The sequence below is a fragment of the Micromesistius poutassou genome (assembly GCF_964030765.1).
Source record: "Micromesistius poutassou genome assembly, chromosome: 16".
Classification (NCBI taxonomy): domain Eukaryota; kingdom Metazoa; phylum Chordata; class Actinopteri; order Gadiformes; family Gadidae; genus Micromesistius; species Micromesistius poutassou.
In genome coordinates, this window is record NC_140286.1 from 8,033,797 (window position 1) to 8,058,820 (window position 25,024).

At 48.6% G+C, this 25,024-nt stretch overlaps 1 protein-coding gene across 2 annotated transcripts; it reads left to right on the forward strand.

Moving 5' to 3' along the window:
• The first annotated feature begins 76 nt into the window (after positions 1-76).
• ankrd12 (ankyrin repeat domain 12) lies at positions 77-24,872 on the forward strand. 2 transcript variants are annotated; one of them, XM_084481235.1, is made up of 13 exons: positions 77-216; positions 11,166-11,279; positions 12,225-12,375; positions 13,541-13,612; positions 14,143-14,286; positions 14,950-15,153; positions 15,500-15,642; positions 16,032-16,179; positions 16,618-21,308; positions 21,442-21,540; positions 21,745-21,888; positions 22,256-22,351; positions 23,063-24,872. In XM_084481235.1, exons 2-13 carry the CDS (start codon positions 11,220-11,222, stop codon positions 23,246-23,248), a joined length of 6,138 nt encoding a protein of 2,045 aa, XP_084337361.1. In that variant the 5' UTR covers positions 77-216; positions 11,166-11,219; the 3' UTR covers positions 23,249-24,872. The 2 variants fall into 2 exon arrangements, with proteins under 2 accessions (XP_084337361.1, XP_084337362.1); XM_084481236.1 differs by lacking the exon at positions 13,541-13,612 and having other exon boundaries at positions 23,063-24,871.
• Positions 24,873-25,024: the final 152 nt, after the last annotated feature.

Sequence of the window (25,024 nt, forward strand, 5' to 3'; positions counted from 1 at the left end):
TCGACCAATGAGAGCACCGGTTGCATGTTTTGCTAGGCTTTTCTTGGAGACGACGGTCGACGAACGACTGGGATGTTTTCAAACCAGCAATGAACGTCATACAGCCGTAGGGTACGGTTAACGTCCAGTATTTAGAACATATCAGTTTGTATTGCGTACTATACGTTTATTGTCGAATCCGAATGAGTTGGCGGAAGCGCATGAATCATTTTAAAGGTAAGAATGAAATCAAGACTTGTTACTTGCGGGGCTCGGATCATAAGAGGAATCCCAGTTAGCCATCTGGCTAGTTTTACAGCGAGCGAGCTAACGTTAGCGAGCTAACTTTGACGTAAACTGCGTGCAAAAATGCAATGTTGTGTGTTTGCGTGGGCTCGGTTTAGTTTTGGTGCCACGTGCGTTATACACATCGGGTGATCTTCCCTTCAATGTGACCCATCGATCCCAACTCATGAACGTCTACCCGCTGGTTTAAAAACGTGAGGATATAGGAACACTTTGAAACGTGCGCCGCCAAATGTCGACAGCGGAGCGCACTGGGTAGCCTCAGTCAGCGGGCTGTGTAGGCTTGAAAACACTACATGAGAACCCGCTAGCTAGCTGCGTTAGCCGCTGGGGAGGGGGTCCTTGCGAGGGGCTGCAGTGGGCTTTTGTTTCGGGCTGTTTTGTTCTCTTGTGAAATATGCCAAATGAACGTTTCACATGATTCGGACTGTGGGTCATTGAACGCCGCTCGTTTATCAACGGAGAAATACGCGTTAAACGTTATTCCACGACGCAACGTTAACGCTGGTGCCTTGTGTTTGCGTATGCAAGCGATAGCTCACGTTTACAGAGCATTTTAGCGCTCAGTAATTCACACCGCTGGCTGTAGACATGACAAGCAGGCACGGAGGAGATCCAATCCTAGTTATCGTTGATCATAACCCATCGTTTTATTTGCGATAGGTGTAGAAAGCATAACACGATTAACTGTGGATCAAGAAATGCTATGGTTAACTTTTGGTTTTGGCTCATGTAGGAGAGTAATGCTTTAGCGCGACCTTCTTGGGGGTGTGTTACTGATACAAAAGCTGTCTGTTTTACATGGCCGTCTGTTCAGTAACCACTCCGAACGTAACCTGACCGGTTTAACGTGGGATATTTCGATTATGCAGGCGTTTTTTTCAAGGGGAATAATTCAACCAAACCATTTAAAATATAATGAACCCATATCAAATCTATGATGAAAGCACGAATCCTTATTTCTTAATCGACATTTAACGTCATTCATGAAACAAGTGGAAAATATATGGCCAGGACCAACTAAACATGTGAACTGATTTGCAGCCTTTCATCATTTAATAATTTACTTACCGTTAACGTTGATAATATCTTGGTGCTGCATAAAAGCGCACCACTCCTGTATTCTGAAATTCAAATGAAAAGTAGAGGTAACGTTGTCGGACAAGGAAATTGTCAGTTGGATTGGCGAAATACCAAAAACCATCTGCATAACAACTTTCAAGTGGACGCATGACCCTTCCCTATTCGGTTTATAATCTAGGCTCAATTTATATATAGTATTTGAATGAGGCATACATTGGGTTCATTACTCTGGAGCTCGTCATAATCTCAACGTTTCTTTGTTTGAAGTTTGATGTTCACGTTTTTTCATTTGATAACTCATTGCAGAGATGCTTATTTCCTCTTGTATTTGTGGCTAGGGAGGGACAATTTACTTCTGACGTGTTTGTTTACATATCACATTTGCTAGCATCAATTAGTACTTTGATGGCGCAAGCCCTCTTCTGAGAGATAGGTGGCATTACCTCCATCACATAATATTGACCTAGTCCATAAAGAAATTTATTTTGAGGGCTAACTGGCTTATGTCCATATTCTTTGGTTTCTGTAACATTTATTTGCTGGGATTGCACCATTTCTATCAGTGTGTTGTCCAGAATAATCAATGAGAAACCAGACTAGTATTTAATCTGTATAGTAATGGGGAAATGGACATATGGTCATTTATATATGTAGTAAATTATAATTGTTATTATGCTTTATTTTGTATTCGGTGCAGTGGATATCTGTAGTCAAATTATTGCAACCAAATAAACCTTGTTACTCATACCAGTAGTCTATTCATCTTTCTACAGCTTTGTTTAGGAATAGCAAATCCGGGGATGTAAACAAGCCCTGCTTATCCTGGTAGTCTCCCAAACTGAAATCTGCCTCGCAACGGCTTAACACGGATGATCTGGAAAATATATTTTTGATGACCAAAGCAACCAGACGACTGACTTGTTTTGCTCTCTCTTTGGACCATTATAGAAGTCTGCTGCACAGAAAATGTGGATTTTTACTGACTGCTAGATATTTGTGTCAGGTTTTTTTAATTTTATAATTTGGGACGATGCATGCATAAAAGGATATGACTAAACTAGTTGTGACTAGTATAACTAGTCATGCCCTAAACTAGCACAAATCACGTTGGATCTTTCTTTCTGAAAACGACAACGCTATTAATATTATTATATATATTGTTACAACAGAGATCAAGCTCAATACTAAAATCCTTTCCTCCATGACTGTGCATCCCTTCCTATGCGGAATAATATGATGGCCATGGTGTTCCTCCGTACAGTATCTTTTGTACTTGACTAGAGGCTCAGGCTTTAATATGTGTTCTGTGCAGGCATGTTACCCATCTCAGTCTATTTTTGTATTTGACGGAGAGTGGCCATGTTTTGTGGGTCTTAATAAAATGAGCAGCACCACTACATCTCTCACACAACCTGAATTCTGATTGCTGCTAATGAGGTTCTTCTACAGTTTACTAGACTGCATCATGCTACAAGTTCCCCTTTTTCATGCTCCAAGACACATGACCACATTAAATCTTTTTATGTTCCAGGGGAAACCCCTCCAAACCGTTACCGTTTGGCATTCTTTACACAGCCATATTGACATGCTCTTCCAGTACCTAATTGTGTGTTTGTGATGACACCTCACCCACATTGGTTGTACATTATTTGGGCATTGAAGCCATACAGTAGTCCATCCAATTTAAGGCTGGTATTATGTAGATCTTGGCTTGCATGACTTTAAGTCGTGTACATCAATGTATTGGCAGGAAAGCTCTTGCTACTTGAGAAAAGTATTCATTCTAAAAATGATGAGTTGGTTATGATAAATCATACTGTAAAATATTCCCTCTTAATAAACAATTCTTTATTAAGCTGTTTGAGAGGAAATCTATATTATTTACTTTGTATGTGTAAATATGTAATATATATTTCATTCTTCATTGATATTCTGAGTTCAAAGTAAAAATGCAAAGAAAAACAAAGACTTAATATGTAAAGCATCGGTGTATGTGTAGATGTTATTAACAATCAAAAATAATTTACAATTATTTTTCATGTGGCCTGGAAAAAGGCATCTTGCATTTTCTAACTGCCCCCGTTTGTATGCATGATGACCTTCCATCTGCATGGCATTATTTTGAATGGCAGTTGTCTGACCCCCCCCCCCCCCCCCCCCAAAACAAGTAAAGCAAGAGGGTTCAAGTCCCCTTGCTAGGGGAGTGACAATTAATGAGGACTTGAAGTCACTTTTTGTGAATGAGAAATGTGGTTACTTAATGAAAAAGGAGGAATTCGTGAACAATGGACTTCACTTCTGCATTATTTTTCGCTCCAAGTTTACTGATGGCAAAGACAAGCCATTTCCTGTTTAGTTTGGATTTGTTTCTTCTTGAATGACCATACTCGACAACCTTCTCCAAAACAACTTGAGAGGTTTTCAGCAGTAGCGTTCATGGGCCCTGCTTCTTTTTGCAAGTGTTGCTTCGTGTGATTATACTCTTGACTACAATACACTCCAATGAAAGGGTTGTATTTATGTTTTTGTTTGCGTTTTCCATCGTGGTGCCACTCGATGTGTGTGTGACGCTGAGTGTTGCAGCATCATCCTCGCAAGGCCCTCTGGCTCAGCATGCAGTGCCACACGGGGGGGGGGGGTGGTTGTGTGTGTGTGTGTGTGTGTGTTACCATCTCCATGTCACCACCCACGATAAGCTGTGACAGGTGTAGAGGGACTCACAACCCGGATCCACACAACAGTCCCCAGTTATACGCATGAACCTCACATTTGACTGCAGCTAGTTGGTCGTACAGAAACCCAATATGTTTGGGGACACCCTGTAGTAGTAATAACAAAAAAACAACAACCGTGTGTCTGTACTCGTCTTGATTGCTTGACTCACCTCAAGCTTTCTCCTGGGTTTTTATTCCAGTTGGGTTCCAGTTCCTTGCTTTTAAGTTTGGTAAGGAGTATAAATGTAACTGAACAATTTTAAGTTTGATTGCTCCCTTTATAACATGTACAAAGCAGGCTGTTGTTCATAGTGTTGCTCTTTCTACACTAAGCGTTTGCCGCCGTCTGCTTTTTGAAAGGGTCAGTGTTTAGCCAGTCATGCTGTTCACGTGAGTGCCGGCCGGGGTTGTAATCTGAGGCCCGTCGTGTGTAGAAGAAGACCAACGCCTAGGTCCCAACCTTTGCCCCAATCCCCACCCCCTCCCCCGGCTTCCCTCTCCCTCCCCTCCTTTTGTAGCCCATAATCGCAAGTAAAGACTCCATTGTTCTGGTCCGGTGCTTGGGTATCTGATCATTAACCTACATTTAAAGCGGTTGCGGTAGACTTCTTAAGGTTCACACAGCCTCTCTCTCTCGTCTTCTGGGCTCACTCAACGGTTGCTGCAGTGTGTCACGGTCCGGACAGAGCCAGAGCCAGAGGATTGGGCTGCTGTTGTAGTTAACCCTATCTGCGGCTCCTTGCACGAATACTAAGGGCTGTTTTTAGTGTGGCTTTGATGTTTGTGTGGGGCCAGAGGACTGGGGCTTGTAGTTTTTATTCATTTTTTACGGGGTATTTCATTTTTACGGGAAGCTTTTAAGTGATTGCTGAGACTGGGCCACAGCACTCTCTTATGTAAGAATTCACATTTAGGCCACATTAAAGTGCATTATGTCTGACTCTTAAAAGGGCTTAATGCTTGGGATTATTATAAATAATACTGGAGAATGTGGTGTGTTAGGATCGACTTAACTTTTAGCCATTAATAAATAAGCCGTCTTCATGTTGGGAGTCCGGTTAAAAACGTAAACAAGTCTAATATTTTTACTATTTTACAAAAGTTTTTAACCCATATTTTTCGCATTGACACATTGCTCATCAAGTGGGTACCTCTTCATGTTTGGAATGACGCTTGCATGTGAATATGCGTTGTTGGGACAACCAGCAGGTCCTGCTTATTGCTCTCCGAGATTGCCTGTCCTGCCCTGAAGCGGGGGGTGCTGGGGGCGTGCAGCGGGCTGTCGGGCCGCTGTGTGTCTGGGGACTAATGTAGGAGCCTGGGATCATAGAAGTGGTGCTTACAACCGTCATGTATACCACTCTAGCCAAATGGCGTGGTTTGTTTATGCATCCTGCATCCCATACTGACTGGCACACTGGCCAGACATGCTGGTGGATGGGGCTGTGCTCCAGTCCGTCTGGAGGTCACTGGCAAGAGGGGAACAGATGCCTCTGGGACAATGCTGTCACTCTGTTATGTTTTTTGGCGTCTGCAAATTAAGGCTCTATTGCATCATGGCCTGACATTTCTACGATGGCCAGGGAGTCGGCGAGGAGAAGTGTATTTTGGTCTGGGTTATGGAGGGCAGATGGTGATTACACCAGACAATGCGGACAGTTATTTTATGTTTCTCTGCTGCTGCATTGTCTTGCTAAATTATGGATTTTTTTTATGATTCTTTTGAGCTTTCTTATCCATATTAAACTGACTTGAAGTGCCACCTTGTTGCTTTGCATTTCAAAACCCTTGTTTGCTATTATATTTTTCCAAACATGTCTGTGTTAAGCAGTGGGGCCAGAGGAAGTAAACAAAGGCCTGTGCATGCACCCTGCCTTCTTTACACACACTTCAGACACATTGTTGCTTTACACAGAATATGATCTCCTAGTAGCGTTTCTTTCTTCACACCACTTCACTGGCAAGGCTCTGTGTTGTTCAGATGTGCTTTTCGACAACAATTAAAGTCCACTGCATAAAGGGTGATTGTTTATCTGCCGCTTGCTAGGCAGACTGCTTGTAAGCATTTTAAAGCGTTTCCTTTGGGAGTAAGCTTTGAGATGTGGCAAGAAGTCCTTGTTTTTTATTCTCAATAATGCCACAAAGGACAGCTAGCCCAGCTGCTTTCTCCTTACTACTATTGGCATCTAGTCCACACTTCTACTTAAGGGATATTGACCACATGCTCAAGCATAAGAGCCCCCTCCCCACAATTAGCCCACCGGAAAATAAGCAAAGTAGACAGTCCCTGGCACACACATGAACGTGACATGCATGCTCTTGCAGCCGAGTGTGAGAGAATGCAGAGAGATCCAGAGATGGCTCAGCTACTCCGCTGGGTATTATTGTCTGTGTGCCCCCATCTCCTGCTGTCTCAGGAATCAGGCCCTGGCTCCTGGCTTTGTCCTGCTCCTCATTAGGGGGGTTGTGCTGGAGGCGTGGTGGTGTCTGAGGAGGAGGAGACAGAGGCTGGGAGTGAGGGCGCAGCTGAAAGCCACCCCCTCCACCCGTCTCTTGCCTCCCTCCCTCCCCTCCCCGTCATTTAGCTTGACAGCGCGCAGGGCTGCACACGTGATCTGCTGTTTAGTGTCGCAGCCAGCGTAGCCAGTCTCTGTGAGCGCATTACACAATCTGCTCGCCTTCCCTTTTGTAAAGCACGGCTAGGCTCTGGCTGAACCCTGCCGGTTCACACAAATGATTCTCAGTAATGGCAGTTCAAGTAAATATCTCATTTTAAATTTTTAAATCACATCTTATGCATCTCATGACATAAACGTAGGAATGTAAGATTTCATTCTGTCCACTCTAACTGGCTGTGCAACGGTGTGATGCAAAATAGCGTAACTGGGCAGAGCTTGGGTGACGTGAGTGGGAGGTGTTTTGGGAGTGTCGATAGTAACAATCTTGTAAACAAAGAGGTACGTGTTGGTCAGCATTTGTGTTTGTCGATTTATATGTTATAGACTGATTTTATTTATAACATTGAAATCACTGTGGATTAGCGTTGCCTACAGATATTTCCTGATTATTTTAAGCTTAAAGCTCGATGAAATGTTACTGACAGAGACTTTAATAAACTTGCTGCATAATGGTGATGAAGTGGTTTATTACATTATAGGCCTTGGGATTTGTATGTGTTTTGGGGTAGACTCTGTATGAGCCACAGTCTGGTATTGTGTGTTGTGTGAAGCCCAATACCTTCTGATACTTTGACAGGATTCATTACATCCTGTGGCATTTTCTGCTACTCTACTGTTCAGCTCTTCTTTTCTTCTTCTCTTCTTTGCCAGATGTCTTTAAATGCGGTTTTGCCAAGACCCCTGTTTAACTGTTTACATTTTCTATGTCAATATATAAATCGGACCTCATATTTGTTCAACTCAACCCCATCTTGTGGGCATGCCGTTGATATCCATTCTATTCCAAACAAGTCTTCCGTTTTGTCCAACACGGGTAAGCGAATACGAAACGCCCTGGTTATGTAGGTTCTCCAAAAATGTGACCATAGTGAGATTAGGCACCTTGAAACGCATCGCAGTGCCATCCATTGCGATTCAATTGCCATTATATTAAACACAGAACCAGAATCTGGGGTTTCCTTTTATCTGTTGTACAACGATACTATGCCTTTCTTAAATTTCTACACTTGAAATGCAATGTGTATATTAGTGTCTTGAAAGGAACCTCCATTGGTTTTATGGGTTAGATGTGGGTTGCATGTTTGAGTTGCAGGTTACAGGTAAATGCATGACTGGGTGAATGTCAGTCAACACTGTAAAGAGCTTTGGATAAAAGTGCTATATAAATGTGGACCATTTACCATAGGTTACAGGTATGATTGCCCTAATCTGCAATGTCATGAAACGTGCTCTAGCTTGCTAGTGGTCTGCGCACATTACAAGATGACTCAAACAAAGCATGCTAACCTGTTCAATGGTGCTCTTCTTGGCACTATAATACCATTGGGGCCTAGTTGTATTTTTCCCATTTTAATTTGCAGTATTTTGTAGAGCCATCAAGTGGTCAGTATTACAATAATTTGGCTTACATCTGATTTTATTGCAAAAAGAAAGGTTGATGCATCACATGTAATCATTAAGGCCTATTGTTGTTAAAGTTTTTATGTAAATTAATGTCTGCTAAGTCACTAGACGACTGAGGTAATAACTTTGTGATTGAGCCTATGGGCCACCAATGAATAGCCCTTGCATCTGCAGTATTGTGAATGTTGCCAAGAATGTTGTTGGGTGTCTGCGGGAACACTGTATGGATCTTTGGAAAAAATACTTATCACAAAAGGTGTTACCAAAGATTATTATTGCGTTATGCTATAAAAAAGATTGGGGGTTTATGCTATTCAATGTAAAGGCATCTATTGTGTCTTGAGGCATGACGGTCTACAGTTCCTGGACTGTCTTCTGGGATGTGTGTCAGGCTGGCTGCTATTCTTAGCACCTCTTCCTCCTCGTCCCATCCTGCACTCTCTGGCTCAGCTTACCGGCCTGTTTATGTGCGCTTTTTGTGTATGTGTGTGTGGCTGCTTGCATGCTTCCATCCACTTAAGTGTACACACTCCTTACATAAGCCACGCCACCACCATAACCGGTTCCTGGCCCGGGACACATGTGGTACAATGCTGCCTTCTCAATGGCTATGTTCCAGTACTGATGGCTGGGGCAGGCCCTGTTTTAAATCTGGACGCCCTACTAAACATGGAGTAGAGAAACATGCAAGTTGTGTAGTCATCCCCATTCATTTTTTTGACTTGACTACGTGTTACAAAAAAGGGAGATGGATGCAATTAACTTGACTTGAGGGCATCCTCAATAGCATCATGCCTTCTCAGTTAAACTGTGAATTATTTACACTGTTGTGGACATGCAGACGGAGACGCCATTGTTAATCTGGCCTTCCTGATGTTTTTGTGCGTCCTGTCAAATCTCCTGCTGCTCGAAATTCCTAAATCTCTCCGCTACTGCCAGTTCAAATCATTTGGCTTGAGATGCCTTTGCCGTCCCTTGTGGCTTGTCTTTGTGGCCGTGTCTAAACTCCTTTTCATAGCAAAGCCCATAATTTTTAAGTCGCTTTTGGAATTGGGAATCGTACTGTGATGTTGCGACATGTGCCAAAATGATAGACTATATATAAATAAAAAAATATATTAAAATGATCGGTCATTGGAATGAATATCTGCACACTGTATAAGCATGTGTGTCTAGCCGATCCCATCATTGTCAATTGTGTGGCAAATTCTGGGAGAAGACAGCCGGTTTTGGATTTTGGACAAGGTTAACTGTAGTGCAGAGGCACCGCCCTAGTGGCTGATACCCAAATACCTCTGTAATTACAGTGTCCCTGTTTTCCACACTGATTTGGAGTCTCATCAGCATGTTTCTCTTTTCAGTTCAATACACCATCCTTCACTACACTTTAGTTTATTGGTAATGTGGACACCAAAGGCTACCCATAGGCCTACCTAATGCTTGCTAAGGATTAAGGCCAGCTGCTTATTTAAATTGTTGCTGGAATTACAGCTGACATATTTGCCACACGTGAACACTTTGATTGAAATGGTGACTCGCTCTCTCTGATATCTGGCTTTACTGCTGACTGGCCTCTCTCTGTGGCCTTCACCCTGAAGCACTGAGAGCTGCTCTTGTCACTTTTCCTGGGCAGATTAACTGTGGCCACTACTCCAGAGCCGGTATACAAGCTGGCTAGTGAGCAGGAAATGTTATATTCTCAAATACACTTTCTAAAGTTCTGTGATGGAGAAGTAATAAAGACTACTGTTTTCCCATGCACGTGCTTTTGAGCAAGATAGACAACCATTGTTTATTTAGTGCCACATATTGTTTAAAATACAGCATGCAACTACTGCAATATGACTCGATGTCCCCATGTTCTCTGCCCATCTTCCATTGGATGAGTGGTGTAGAAAGTCTATGATAAATCGGCTGCGTACTGTTAAATTGGATATTCTATAATGTTGTATTGCAGCTCTGTAGAGTGCTGTACTCGTCTCACAGTACTACTCCGTTGAGGTACTGAGACACCTGAAAGGGTCCTGGCAAATTTGAGCTACACATGCCGTCCGTTGACTGGTCGACAGAATCGTCCCTTCCTTGCGACAGGAAGATGACACCAAACACAGGGCCACGAGATATTTCTGGACAACAGCAAAGCTTTGTTTATTGAAGAAAATGTCACGCAAAAGTTTGCCGTCATTCTTGGACGTCCTACATTGATGCTTGCTCTTTGTTTATTGTGCGTATTCTTTTTCCTTGGATTTATTAGCAGGCCACACTGTCGGGCTGCTATGAGATCAAGATGCTTACGTAGCTGCCGTACCCCACCCTACCATAAGGGTACTTGCGGCGGTCGAAACACGAGCCGTAACTGAGCTGGGCTATACCGCACCCTCACTGCTGCGCTGAGGGGTGCTGGGTCCGAAGCGTACCCGCCTGTGGAAATGCGCCATTACTCTCATCCCCAACTGCCAAATGCCGTAGGTCTACATTGTGCACAGCAACAATACCCCCCCATTGACGGCATTGTGTTAACCATTACCTTAATCTCACTGCGTGGCTCGCATCACAGAGGCACTGTGTCACATCGACGGCAAGCTGTTCCAGAAAGGGTGGGGGGGGGGGCTGATGTGGGCCGGTGGGAGTTTCCTTTTTGTAACGGGAGTCCTTTACTCTGTGGTTGACTCAGTGCTGTCTCTTTAGCATTTTACTCTTCCATTCTGATGCGTGTCGTCATTCTCCTATAGATGGGGAAAATTAATTGCATTACACAAAAACAACAAAAAAGTACCTCTGTGCTGTGAGAGGAACTGATGTACTTTGCTAGTTCAGCCTTGTGGTAGCACAGCACTTGACGGGTACGGATGTCTCTACTTAGCTTTTGGTTTCCATCAGGCAGGTGCAGTACTGTGTAATGCTCTGACGGGCTTCTGATTTCAAAACCAAGAGAGGAAGGAGTCGGTGCTCTGGTAGTGTGACTCAGCATCCTTGTGTGTGTGTGTGTGTGTGTGTCTAGGTGCACGATGAGCCCGTGGAGCTGTAGCCCTCACAGCTAGTCAGCAGCTGCACCATGGCCAAACCTGGCAGCGACCGAGATGGCGCCATGGTGGACAAGCAGGCGGGGAAGAAGGTACTGCATACATTCACACGCCTCGCAGACACGTACACACCCGCGCTGCTGGCTGGCTGGCTGGCTGGCTGGCTGGACAGTATATGGTTGTTGAATTGAGAATTATCACGGCATGTTGCTCTATTTTAAATGGCTGCAGGCCTTCACATTATGTGTTTACATTGATGTGCAGCACAGCCTTTGAGTGGGACCAAGGAAAGAAAAATTCCCATAATCACACATGCACATACACTTTCCATTCTTTTGATTCATTAAACCACACACAGCGTTGGCAGGGTGCAGCTCACTGGCTTGTGATGTTGCCATGCCCATTCTGTCAGTTATATTTATTTGCCATTACAAAGAAATTGACTGTCGAAATGATTTTGCCATGCAGTCTGCTGGCAGCACTAAGTTGACCTGTTAGACATGGCAAGCAGGTCAACCAAAGTGCCAAATCAAGATGTCTGTGCCCAGATGGGTTTCAGGTTTAGGGGGTGGGTTCTCCTACATTTAACACTGGTTAAGTGACGGGCTTCTTCTGTTGCTCAGAGAATTAAAAGAAACCTTTTTGTATTGTATTTGAGCAACCGATGAAGCCAGTCACTTTTATTAATGGTCAATTTAGTCCATTTCCTTTTTACTCTTTGAGTGACTGACTGGATTATGGAAGATGCATTGTCTCCAAAGCGATCATCAGTCACATCTGTGTGTAACTTGACCATGTGCCGCTCCATTTTGTTTGTCATGTTTTAGCCACAGTCCTTACCTGAAATGGTACCTCAGTGTCAGACCCAAGCCTGCTGCTGTCAGTCAGGCCGGCCTATACAGTCCGAATGGGGCCATCTTCAAGAGCATCTCTCCATGTGGCCACCTTTGTTTCTGTTGTGGTTACAAAACCCTACACATGCTCACTGCTTCTCTCCACCGTTTTTGTCATTCTGCATCCTTCCCTTGTTTGGGCAGAGCAAGGACAAGCTGTCCCCGTTCACCAAAACGCCAAAGCTGGACCGGAGTGAACTCCTGGGAAAGGAGGCGAAAGCCAAGTCTTCCATGAAGCGCAAGTTGTCCTTCACCGCCAGCCCAGCGCGCACGGACGAGCGAGACTCGGACACAGGTATGACTGGAGAACCTGATGCTGCTGCTGCTTCTGTTGATACATGCTGATAAATGCTCTATGCTCTCTCCACACCTAGTCTGATATTTCCTGGCTCCCAGCCATGTCTCTATACTACCCCCCTGTGGCCCATTGTAGACCTATTCTGCAGGTCTGGTGGAAAATGTCTGAAGTGGAGCGTCTTTCTTTTTTTTTTTCTTCTTCTACTAGACAATGACCCCATTGGGATAAGCACTGACGTATAAACCGGTTTGTTCTTGACCAAACTAGCCTGTTCTATTGGTCAAGCAATCCATGTCTGCTGCTTGGTTTTCCTGTTTACAAATGGCTGTGAAATTGAATATAGTTTGTTTCAGATGCGGTCTCCATTATGCCCCTTTTCTAGCGGTTCCTTGTCTTGAGGACAAATAAAGACTAGCTCGGTCCATTGCTGTGGCCTAGTAATACAGTGTCTCTATCGTGGTAGATGATGTGCTAGTATTCTTTTAAGCAGAGCTGAGGTTATAAAATAATAATTTTCAATCTTTTGTCTAAATTAACCATCTGTTATATCCCGGCTCTGTTGGACATTTAAATGTGTGGGTGTTTTTCACTACGGTGCATTGCTAAAGTCTAGAAACCTCTTGGCTGCTCCCGGATTTTGCCAGAACTTGCTGAGCAGTGGGGATTACTTTATCATTCATATTGTCACATCATTCTGTAGTTCATCCTGCCTGTTGCACTGAAATTCAAAACCTGTACTGACCAGATCTGTCATTATGAGCCAAATCATATAGAATTGAAACAGATCTCTACGGGGGAGGCTGCTTAGGGTGTTGCCAGTCTCCGCTAGGAGGTGATTTGTATCTCTTAACAGCTCCAGGAAGAACAGACGCACTGCTGCAACCATCACCCCAGTTCTCTCATACCCTGAATGCTGCCGTTACCATGACACCGTGTGTGTGTGTGTGTGTGTGTGTGTGTGTGTGTGTGTGTGTGTGTGTGTGTGTGTGTGTGTGTGTGTGTGTGTGTGTGTGTGTGTGTGTGTGTGTGTGTGTGTGTGTGTGTGTGTGTGTGTGTGTGTGTGTGTGAGTGAGACCGACCACTGGAAGAAGGGAGAGAGGGCTTGCGTTAACGCATTGCTTTCCCACCTCTCCCTCCACCCCTCCATGTTTGTGCACTGTAGATGACTCAGACCCAGGGCAGTCGAGTGAGGCCTGGGCAGAGAGATTAGTGCCTCCCTGCAGGATATACGCAGGTAACCCCCCCCCCCCCCCCGCCCGTATGGAGCCTGAGACTTGACCCCACCTTCCTGAACACCACCTTTTTAAGTACCAGCTCCTCTTCCTCCACACCCAACCCATTCTCCCTGACTCCCGTCACGTTTTGCACTGCAATACGCACACACACTTGCACACATGCACGCGTGTGTGATTTCTTCCTTTTTGTTTTATGTTGTCCTGCATGCGCCCCTGTAGGCGCACATGCATGTGTAGTTGGTGTACACAGACTGACGCAGAGAGAGATGGGAGGGAGGGGTCTGTCCACGGGCCTCTTAATGCACCGAGCTGCATTTGTTTCCTTTTTTTTTCCTTATTTCCTTTTTATGTTCTGGTTATTTCCTCTCCTTCCTCATGCTTGTCATCTGTCTCTCTAACGCAGATACAAGGAGAGGCTCAATAGACGGTGTCGCTGTGTTTAACCCTACCCCCGCGCCCCCCCCACCACCCCTCTTTACAACACCTTTCCAACCCCCTCTAACCCCCGTGTCTCCGGCTGTGTCCTCAGATAAAGATGGCGGCCCCGACAAGAAGAAGGTTAAGAAGGAGTCCGGGGGCAAGAAGTCCCAGTCGTCCACCCTGTTGTTCGGGTACCCTCTCTCCGAACGCAAGCAGATGGCTCTCCTCATGCAGATGACTGCCAACAGCCCAGGTCTGGACTGCTGCCTGGTCACTGCCCCACCCTGCCCCTTTTACCGCAACCTCAAGATGGCTGTTGCTAAATTTACCTTTCTGATGAGTCACAGTGATTGAGATGTCAGTTGGGGAATAAGTTCCATGAGAGGTCAAGGTTGATCGAGGATAGGCACTTTTGTTTTGTCCTAATATTAGCTGATGGCTGTGTACAACAGAATGCATCATGGGATACATTTTTTAGGCGATACTGATTCATTGAGAGGACTCAAGAGAGTTGCAACACTGTTGTTCTAAACCGAAGTAAATACGCCACAACCTAGGCTAATGAAAACTTTTTTTCCCAGGTTTTGCATGACTAACGCTGAGGCATGTTCGAATACAACAATGTGTTCCCATAATGAAAAATATTTGTATGATTAATTACTAAACCAACAGAAAAACCATTAGGCCTACTACCAACACAAATAACATCCCAATGCATCTATGCCCCCAAAAGGAGGGCAGTCATTGAGATGCACGAGCCCAGTACAGCGAAGCATACTCGTCGGCACGTTACACTTGACAAATGGTAAAAAGTTGGCAGACTCGACAAACAGGGTTAGGGTTAAATAAGAACCAGCGAACTTTGCCCCTGTTGCTCCACTCTAGCGTTGACTCTCCTGTCCTCCCTGTCCCCCAGACTCCACCCCCAGCCACCCTTCGCAGGTGACCCCCGTGCCGAAGAGGTCGGCCAGCAGCAGCGCGTCCAAGCAGAAGGACAAGGTCAACAAGAGGAACGAGCGTGGGGAGACGACGCTCCACCTCGCTGCCATCCGCGGGGACTCCAAGCTGGTCAAGGAGCTCATCAGCCTGGGCGCCGACGTCAACGTCAAGGACTTTGCCGGTAAGGGTGGTTTTTAGTTTGCCACGTATTACCCGCGGGGAAATACCCGCCGTTGCATAGGACCTAGGATCATCACTATGCTGTTGTTTCTATGAACATCCTTACTATATATATATATATATATATATATATTAGTTGTTTCCCTTTCTTCTGACAATTGTGCTGATTGTAAGTTGCTTTGGATAAAAGCATCTGCTAAATGTTTGTCATTCAATCTAATGCCATTCAGGATGAAGTACTTGAAACAAGTACTTGAAACAAGGCATCTTTCCCCCTAAAATAACTCCTAATTTTGTTACTCATTAGGAGTAAAACAAATACTAACCCATGCTAATGGCCTCCCCAGGTTGGACCCCGCTTCACGAGGCCTGTAACCTGGGTTACTACGACGTGGCCAAGGTTCTGATCGCCGCCGGCGCCGAGGTCAACACCCAGGGGCTGGACGATGACACGCCCCTCCACGACGCCTCCAGTAGCGGACACAAAGACGTGAGGACCCGGCGTTTGATTTATCATGACCGTACTGTGCAGGCCACTTCCAGCGTAGAGCCACATGGAGCTGGACTGGAGTGTATAAGTACACAGATGTTTTGGGAAGCAAAATGTGTTATAACAATGTGTGTGTGACTGATGTTGAAGAGCAGATGATGACCCAGAGGCAGACATGAATCATTTTGACTGGGAATTAAACATGGCCCGAGAAATCACTGCGGGGCTGTAGAAGATGGAAAAGATTTGATTGGCAAAGTCCTCCTTGTTAAAGAGGTCCTCTGTTTCCTCATATCCGAACAGCAGTGTTTCTCCTCCCATCGCTGGACCATGAAAGCCGCCACATTTCTTCTAAACGCTTGTATGTGTGTCTGTTTTTCCTGACGCAGATTGTGAAGCTGCTCCTGCGCCACGGCGGTAATGCTTTCCAGGCCAACAAGCGTGGGGAGCGGCCCGTAGACGTGGCAGACTCCCAGGAGCTGGAGCAGCTGCTGAAGGGAGAGCTGCCCCTGTCTGACCAAGAGGACAGCTCCTCAGGTACAGCCCACGCCTCTCCAGTGCCTCTCCACTGCTGGACCTAACAGACTGTTGATTTATCAGGAGAACCTGGGACCTAACAACAAAGCTCATTAATGGCAGTGGTGGAACAATATAAATTAGTATTAATTCTGGATTTTTGCTTTACACAAAAAGCATATGTTCGTAGCTAGACAATAAAATAAATGCCATACATCACTGAAATGTCTTTGCTGGTCCAGTAGTAGTATGTTCAGCCTTTGCAGATTGTTGATTGTTTATATGGGTAAATCTATCAGATAATGGTGTGCTACAAGTCTACATTAGAATATGCAATATGCAACCTAATCATGGATATGTTAACTGAAATTGACAACGTGAGTTAGTGTTGATCTTCAATGGAAGCTACTTCGGGGACACGCTAATGCCTTTCTCCTTTCATCTGTTCTCCAACTCCAGACTCTGAGGACCCGCCGTCGGTCAACCCGTCTAGCGTGGACGAAGACCACATGGAGGAGTCGGACGGCGAGAAGGACTCCGAGGGCAAGCCGTCCACCCTGAAGGCCTCGCCCTCCGTGTCCGGCCTGGACGAGTACGAGTTCAAGGACGAAGAGGAGGAAGAAGAGGACGACAATGACGAGGAGGAGGAGGAGGAAGAAGAGGAGCCGGCGCTGAACGACCGACACCACTACAGGAGAGATCTGCGGCAGCGGGAGAAGGAGGAGCGGAACCACGTGTCGGCGAAGCCGAGCGCCAAGACGGATCCCCCCCCTTCCTCGTCCTCCTCCTCAAAGTCCAAGAAGCAGAAGTCAACTGTGCGCGTCCTGCACTGCAGCACAGACTCGTCCAGCGACGAGATGGACGGGCCGCCCATGGAGAGGAGAGGCTCTCCCTCGTGCTCCCAGAGCACCGCGGACGCCCTCAAGGCAGAGCCGGCGCGAGTCAAGAAGGACGGAGAGCAAAAGGATAAGGGCAAGGTGAAGCGGAAGAGCAAAGGGCAGAACAAGAACAAGGAGAACCAGGAGGACGGCAAGGAGAACAGCAAGGGGCTGGTGTTCTCGGCGGTGGCGGCGGCGGCGGAGAGTGCCGAGAAGGGCCGCGCCGATGAGGACTCCTTCAAGATGTCCTTCAGCCCCAAGGACGACTCCTCCGTGCACCTCTTCCACCTGTCGTCGGTCAAGTCGCCCAAGCTCAACCACGGCCTGCTGTCGGACAAGGCGCCCACGCCCCTGAAGCAGGAGAACGCTAAGACCAGCGCGCCGGCTGCCGACGGCCCCGCCGACACGGTCAAGTACATCCACTACACGGACGCCGTGGACTACTGCATGACGGAGGGCTCCAGCACCAAGGGCTGCAAGCACAAGGAGAAGAGCAAGCATCAGCAGAGGGAGCCCGCGGCGGCAGCGGACGGCGACGACGGCAGCCGCAGCCCCTCCAAGGACGGCAGCCTGGGGAACGGTGCAGAGGGCCCCGACGGGGCGGCAGCAGCGCGGAAGACGGACGCGGAGGGCAAGGTGGTGAAGAAGCACAAGCTGAAACACAAGGAGAAGGAGAAGCACAGGCGGGACTACGAGGTGGACAGGAGCCGCCACAGGCAGAAGGAGGCCAGGAAGGATGGCCACAGGAATCTGGAGTTCGACCGAGAGTTCTGGAAAGAGAACTTTTTCAAGAGCGACGAGGCGGAAGAGCCACCGCTGCCGCCACCAGTGAAGCGGGAGGGGGAGGGCGACGGCTGCCCGCCGCAGAAAGCCAGAGACGGCTCTCCCGCCAAGGAGGAGCGGCCAGTGAAGGACAAGCACTCCGGCCGGCAGGAGAAGCGGTCCCGGGACGAGAGGGAGAAGGAGAAGTCTGTGAAGAAGGAGCGCAAGGAGGACAAGGGGAAGGACGGGAAGTGGAACGAGCGGGACGAGAGGGCCGATGGCCATGGCGCGGGGCGCTTTCCGGCCGAGCCTCCTCAGCAGAGCTCCCTCTGCGCCAAGGAGGAGGCGGAGGAGAGGACCGTGAGCTTGACTCCGGCGGATCAGGAGCTGCCGGAGCAGCCCTCCGAGAAAGGCACCAGGGACCGGGGCGACAAGAGGCCGCCGGCGAAGGACCGGGAGGCCGAGCGGACGGACAAAAGGCACCCAGAGAAAAAGGTCAAGGCGGAGCAGTCCGACAGGGCCGAGCCCCAGACCTCGGTGGAGCGCTGGAAGGAAAAAGAGAAGAGCGCCGCCAGTTCCTCCCACTCCCCCGGGGATAAGAGCCACAAAGAGAGGGAAAATGAAAAGCTGAGGTCTGCGTCTTCCACCACAAAGAAGCACGAGGAGAGCAGGAAAAACAAGGAGAGGAACTCTGAGAAGCGCAGCGAGCGGGACAGGCCGGAGAGGGACTACAATGGCGGGGAGCATCGGGAGAAAGACCGGCCCAGCACGGATAAGAAGAGCAAGCCGACGGAAAAGCCCTCAGAGCACAGTAAACCCGACCGTTCCAAGGAGAAGGACTGTGACAGGAAAAAGAAAGACAAGTTGAAGGATGGCTCCCTCGGCTCAGGCTCCAATCTGAAGTCCCTCCTGGAGGAGAAGAGGAGCTACAGCTCCGAAAGCTCCAAGTCTGCTTCCCTCAAACCAAAGGAGGAGGTGGCGAGAACGCCGGAGAAGGAGAGGGACCGCCGCGAGCGCGACCCGGACAGACACCGGGACAAGGACCGGCACCGTGAGCGCTCCCAGCCGACCAAGCTCAGCCGGGCCAAGCCCAGCGACGCCGACGCCGAGCGGGTCAAGTCCAAGGCCTCGCCGGCGTCCCGCGACGCCCGGCCCAAAGAGAAGAGGCTGGTGAACGACGACCTGATGCAGACCAGCTTCGAGCGCATGCTCAGCCTCAAGGACCAGGAGATCGAGCAGTGGCACCGCAAGCACCTGGAGAAGATCAAGCAGAAGGAGCGCGAGAGGCTGAAGCAGCGCCCGTCAGCAGAACCCTCCAAGCCCAAGAGCAAGGACAAGGCTGCGAAGACGGACACGTGCCTGAGCAAGGAGCTGCTCCGCTCCAAAAGCTCAGAGGCCGGAGACAGCCAGAGCCGAGACAGAGCCCCCAAGGATGGCACCGGCTCACGGACGCTGTCCCTCGACGGGAAGAGCTTGTGTTCCCTCAGTGCAAAGGTCATGGCGAGCATGGACGCCGGCCTGAGCCGGTCCCCGCGGCCCGATGGCGAGCGCTCCGGGGTCATGTCCAGATCGGTCTCCATGGTTTCCGTCGCAAGCTCAGAGGACTCTTGTCAGGCGGCCATGCTGACACCCAGGCCCATGGAGTACGACTCCGACGTCAACCCCGACGCGTCGGACTCCCAGCCCCCTCTGCTACAGTCTTCCCTGGCAGTGCTGCAGGCCACCCAATCGCCGTCGGTTCACGACAAAGACTGCAACAATCTTCCGGAAGTGCCCCACAGCAGCTGGTCGCCGCTGTCCAACAGACACGAGACTCCTTACCTTAGGGCCATTCTCGACGAGGACGTCAACTTGCCGTCGGCGGATGGGAAAGAGGGCACTGATGCGCTGGAGAACGCCCCTCTGCCCGTTCAGCCCGCGATCGAGCCCAAAGCAGCCGAGCCCGGAGCAACGGAGCCCATGGCAGATTCAGAGGAGGGCTTGATTGATGACAACGCTCTGCTGCAACGCACTGGTGATAAGGCAGAGGGCAATGCTGACATGGAGCGGGAAGAGGCGAGACCCGAATATGTCCCGGTATCACCGGCATCGTACAGGGACGCCTCGTACAGGGACGCCCCGGTCAAGGAGCCGTGCAACTCTGAGCCAACGCCATCGAGGGCCACGGAGCAGAGGGTCCCGTCTTCCTCCGAGGCACCAGCCACAAGAGACCTTTATTGGCCCGTGGAGAACGCGGCCGCCGAGGAGGAGAGTGCTGGTGACAACGGTGTGGCGCTTGAATCGACAACGCCGTCCTACTCTTCCGCGCTCTCTGCTGACATGTCGGCTGCGATCACCACCCAGGAGGCGGCGGCGCCCTGCCCCTGCCCACAGAGGGATCGCTTTACTGCCACGGAGAGCTCACAGCCGTCCGAACCACTCGAGGCTATGAACTTCGACCATGAAGAGAAACCATCTGAAACTGCCATGAACACGACTGCTGCTGAACAAGCTGCACAGGACGGCGAGGAGAGCACGTGGGACGCCTGTAAAAGGGAGGGGTCGGCCAGCCCCGTGCCCTCGGCCTGCACAAACATTCCTAGCTTTGAGGCGGAAGAGCCGTCGGCCGTCCCCAGCAGAGCAAACGCGGAGGCCAGGTGGGCTCCGGAGGAGTCTGATGTGCGCGAGCAGCTCTGCAAGAAATCAAAGACTTCCGTCGACGCCGCAGCCGTTCCGTTCGACACGGAGCTGGCGGAGAAAACGGAGCACAGCTCGGTGGGCTCCTCGTCCCCCGTGTTCTACTGCAGGACTCCTGAACACAAGGCTGAGGAGACGCGGATCGCCCCTCAGACCGCCGAGGTAAACGACGACATCAACAATAACGCCGGTGCGGAGGCTAGGCATGCGTATGTGTCGCGTGCAGGAGAGGGTTCCGCCACAGAAGACGGCCCGGACACGGCGCCCAAGCAGAGCACGGAGCCGGGACCCGAGCAGACGGAGGCTCCTCCGTCAGAGGAGATGCAGGAGTCCACCTCCTCTTCCTCGTCTGCCACAGGAGAGCAGAGCGCCTTCCGGCCCCCGGCTCCGGCCGACCGAAGCGCCAGCACCTCGGGGTGCTCCTCCCCACAGTCGGGAGACTCGGACAGCTCCGGCACCAAGTTCAAGCAGCGTTCCCAGGACCACGACGACCCGGACGCCCCCGTACCCCACCCTCGCAAGAGGAAGATGCCCAGGGCGCCGCCCTCGCAGAGCGGGGCCCCGCCCCCAGGAAGAGAGATGGGGCAGCAGCAGCAGCACCAGTCCCTGGCGGCCATCGTGGACTCGGTCAAGCTGGAGGAGATCGAGCCTTACCAGACGGAGAGGGCCAACCCCTACTACGAGTACCTGCACATCCGTAAGAAGATCGAGGAGAAGCGCAAAGTCCTGTGCAGCGTCACGCCGCAGCCGCCGCAGTACTACGACGAGTATGTGACCTTCAACGGCTCCTACCTGCTGGACGGGAACCCGCTCAGCAAGCTGTGCATTCCCATGGTGAGTGTGAACCGCGACGGGACCCTCATGGGATGAAGCAGCTCAGAAGACTTGCTGAAGGAAATCTAAAACGCGTTCTTAAAAAAATGACAGTTGCAGTAATGGTCGGCATTTCTTTATCTCTTTTCTACAGATTACTCCACCGCCGTCGTTACCAGAGCCGCTGAAAGAGATGTTTAAACAACAAGAGGTGATGCGGATGAAGCTACGCCTGCAGCACAGCATTGAGAGGGTAATGTTTCACTCCTGGGCTTATGCCATCACCTCCTTTTGCAGGCAGTCTGCTGCTTTACGTGGTAATCTTCCAAAGCGCTCTGGAGCTTGACTCTTCTTTTATGACTTTAAAGTTGTTTTGTTTTCCAAAATTTGTTACTGGAAGTCATTTATTCTTTATAGATATTGACTGAACTTCTGCCTCTTCTCTGTTGTCCCACAGGAAAAACTGATAGTTTCCAATGAACAGGAAGTTTTAAGAGTCCATTACCGGGCCGCAAGAACACTAGCCAATCAGACGCTCCCCTTCAGTGCCTGTACCGTTCTCCTGGATGCAGAAGTGTACAATATGCCTCAAGACGTCCAGGCAAGTAGCAGCCCGTCAGACTCAACCTTAGGAGCTGTAGATGAAGGGTTACATGACAGTTTTTCTATGGAAAGGTGCAGGTTATTATTATCATGCTCAATGCATGTGTCAGAAGGCCCAGCCACTGATTCACACTACCCACCAACCCAGATGATGTACTGCTGTAAGAGGGCAGCATGTTTTCTATTAGAAACACCACCTCCTTCAAAAGCTCTATATAAATACAAATCATCATCATTACGTCTGGACACACGTCACATCTTTTGAAGTTGGTTCAAGCCCGTTATTTATAATCAAGTCTTTTTGTACTTGTTTATATAACATTGGCTCATATAAACTGTTTCATGTCTTGATGTCTCTGTTTTAGACTGACGATGGCAAAACCTCAGTGAGAGATCGATTCAACGCCCGGCAGTTCATGTCCTGGCTGCAAGACGTGGATGATAAGTTTGACAAACTGAAGGTGAGGATGTCACTGTGCCATGTTGTCACCTCGGGCTCCAACTCTGTTAATTTTTCTTTTCAATGCAGACTTTTGACACTATAATTGTGATGAAGGGACCCACACACTCCTTGCATTGTATAAGTTTACAGGGACTATAAACGAATGAAACATGGACGTAAAAGTTATTGACGTAGAGTCGGTAACGTCAGCAGTTGGTTCACAAAGGAACGTTTTGAGGGTGTACAATTTAAATTCTCAAGCGGCGCCGTAAACTATCCATAATTAGCACATTCAGGACACAATAAAAGACATTAGATCTGATCCTTAATTAATATGAAGTACAGCTATCCAACGGGATCTCTAAAAGAATGACATGGAAATAAGCCACGGAGATCCTGATCAAGTGAAGAGAAGCAGTACTGGCTTAAAAAATGATCCACACCACCTCTAGGCCGTCAGAGGAACTGCATGTTAAGGCTCAGTTATGGTTCCACGACGTGACACAACACAACCCAGAGAGACGCTTAGACCTGTTTTGGTTCTGCGTCAGGTTTTAGTGAACGGACCAATCGCAGCCCTTGCTCGCGGTGGCCGCACAGAGGGTCCGCAAACCCCCTCGCCGACCCGTCGACGTTGAGCCATAATCAGCGCTTTATCCAAACCGGCACGGCTGCTGCTTGTCCTGACAGACGGCCTGACCCGTGTCCTCGGTGTTGTGCTTCTCCCCAGACGTGCCTGCTGATGAGGCAGCAGCACGAGGCGGCGGCGCTCAACGCCGTGCAGCGGCTGGAGTGGCAGCTGAAGCTGCAGGAGCTGGACCTCGCCACCTACAAGTCCACCAGCATCTTCGAGATCCCCGAGTTCTACATCCCCCTGGTGGAGGTCAACGACGACTTCGACCTCACGCCCATATGAGTGTGTGGCGGGGAGAGGGGGGAGGCTCTCTCTCTCTCTCTCTCTCTCTAACGGCAGACACGGTTTTGCTTCCCGTCTCCTGTTCCCCACCATCCCCCCCCCCCCCCCCCCCCCCCGTAACAGGAAGGTCAACGCTGACGTATCCAGAAGACGGGTCACATGGGGAGGACGCGCCCCCATGGGGGAGGATGGGATCAGATGGGTGAGGACGGATCAGATTTGGGAGAACTGGATCCGGTGGGTGAGGATGGGATCCAGTGGGTGAGGACGGATCAGATTTGGGAGGACTGGATCCGGTGGGAGAGGACGGAGTAGATGGGTCCAGTGCGGGTGGGAGGCAGAAGAGCAGCCAAGTAGAGCCGAGCACTTACTGGCCACGGGTATGAATGCCAGAGAGCACTTAAACGATTTGCATCCATTGAAAAAATAAAAAGATAATAACACGCATGCTCTGACAGAGTGGGGGAGGGGGCGGGGGGCTGAGGCGCTATTTGTACAGGATGCAGGACTGACTAAGTGGAGAAGCCCCCCCCCCCCTCCGGACCAGGCCTCGACGGAGGTCCATGCCTCCTAAATGTAGCCCACTACGGTCCAAAGGCTGGCCCATGATGCTAGCTTTGCTATGCTAGGCTGAGCCAGCTGTGCTATGCTGGATTGTGCCATGCTTTGCTATGCTAGGTTGAGCTATGCTATGCTTGGTTTGGCCATGCTATCCTAGGCTAGGCTTGGCTGGGCCGGGCTATGCTAGGTGAGGCCATGCTTTATTATGATAGGTGTCTGCTTTTCTTGACACAGAAGCGAGGTGTACATCGATGTCCCCGCCTGCTACTGCTCTCCACCAAGCTGGCTCACACGTGACTAAAAGATTTCCAATCTTCTTTTGGTTTGGCTTCGCCTCATTTCACAAACTCTGTGATCATACATTGTGTACAGACTGTGTGCTCTTATTGTTTTTTTAACTTATTTTATACATACAGATTGTGCATTTGTAAATAGCCATGTAATTATTGTTTTGAACGTGTAAAAAAAACAAAAACACGCAAAACAAAAAAGGTAATGGATATTTTGATTGTAAAACTTTGTTCTGTCTCATGTTTCAATGGACCAAAGTTGGCTTTTTCTATGGAGTGTCCTTGTTGCTGTCGTCTGAACCCATACCGCATGTGTTGTCGGGTTTTCTGTTTTCCTCCGCCTCGACTTCCTTTATCCCTGGAGTTCTGAACCACCACGACCCTTGGATCCTTTTATTTTGTTGACCTCTGCTTATTACAGTGCTGTGCATGCGTTACGTTGTTAAATCTCTTCCTGAAGAGCTGTACTGTAGACTAAATAGTGAGGTTATACTGAAGTGTTGCAGCTTTCCTTTTGTGCTGTTGTGTTTTATGTCACTCTCTGCAGCCTCAATTCCTTGTGTGTTGTCCCTTGTGTCTTGCGCACATTAAAAAAAAAAAGAACGAAAAGAAAGTTTGTTGTGGCTTCCGCGGAATAGAAACATACTTTTACAGTTTCAATGTGAGATCACAACAAATCCTATTTTTTCAACATAATGCCTTTTTGAACGATAGTTCTAAAAATGTCTATTTTAATATTTACTTGTTACAAGACATGTACATATTTGTAATATATAATTGAATAAATTTTATTGGTTGTGAAATCAAAGTTTGACTCTTATTTTATTTAATAAGGCACACCAAGTGGATAGTTATTTAATTTACCTTAAAGTAGCACTGATTTCAGCCAGAAGATGACGCTGTGCAGTCGGAACATAAGAGTCAA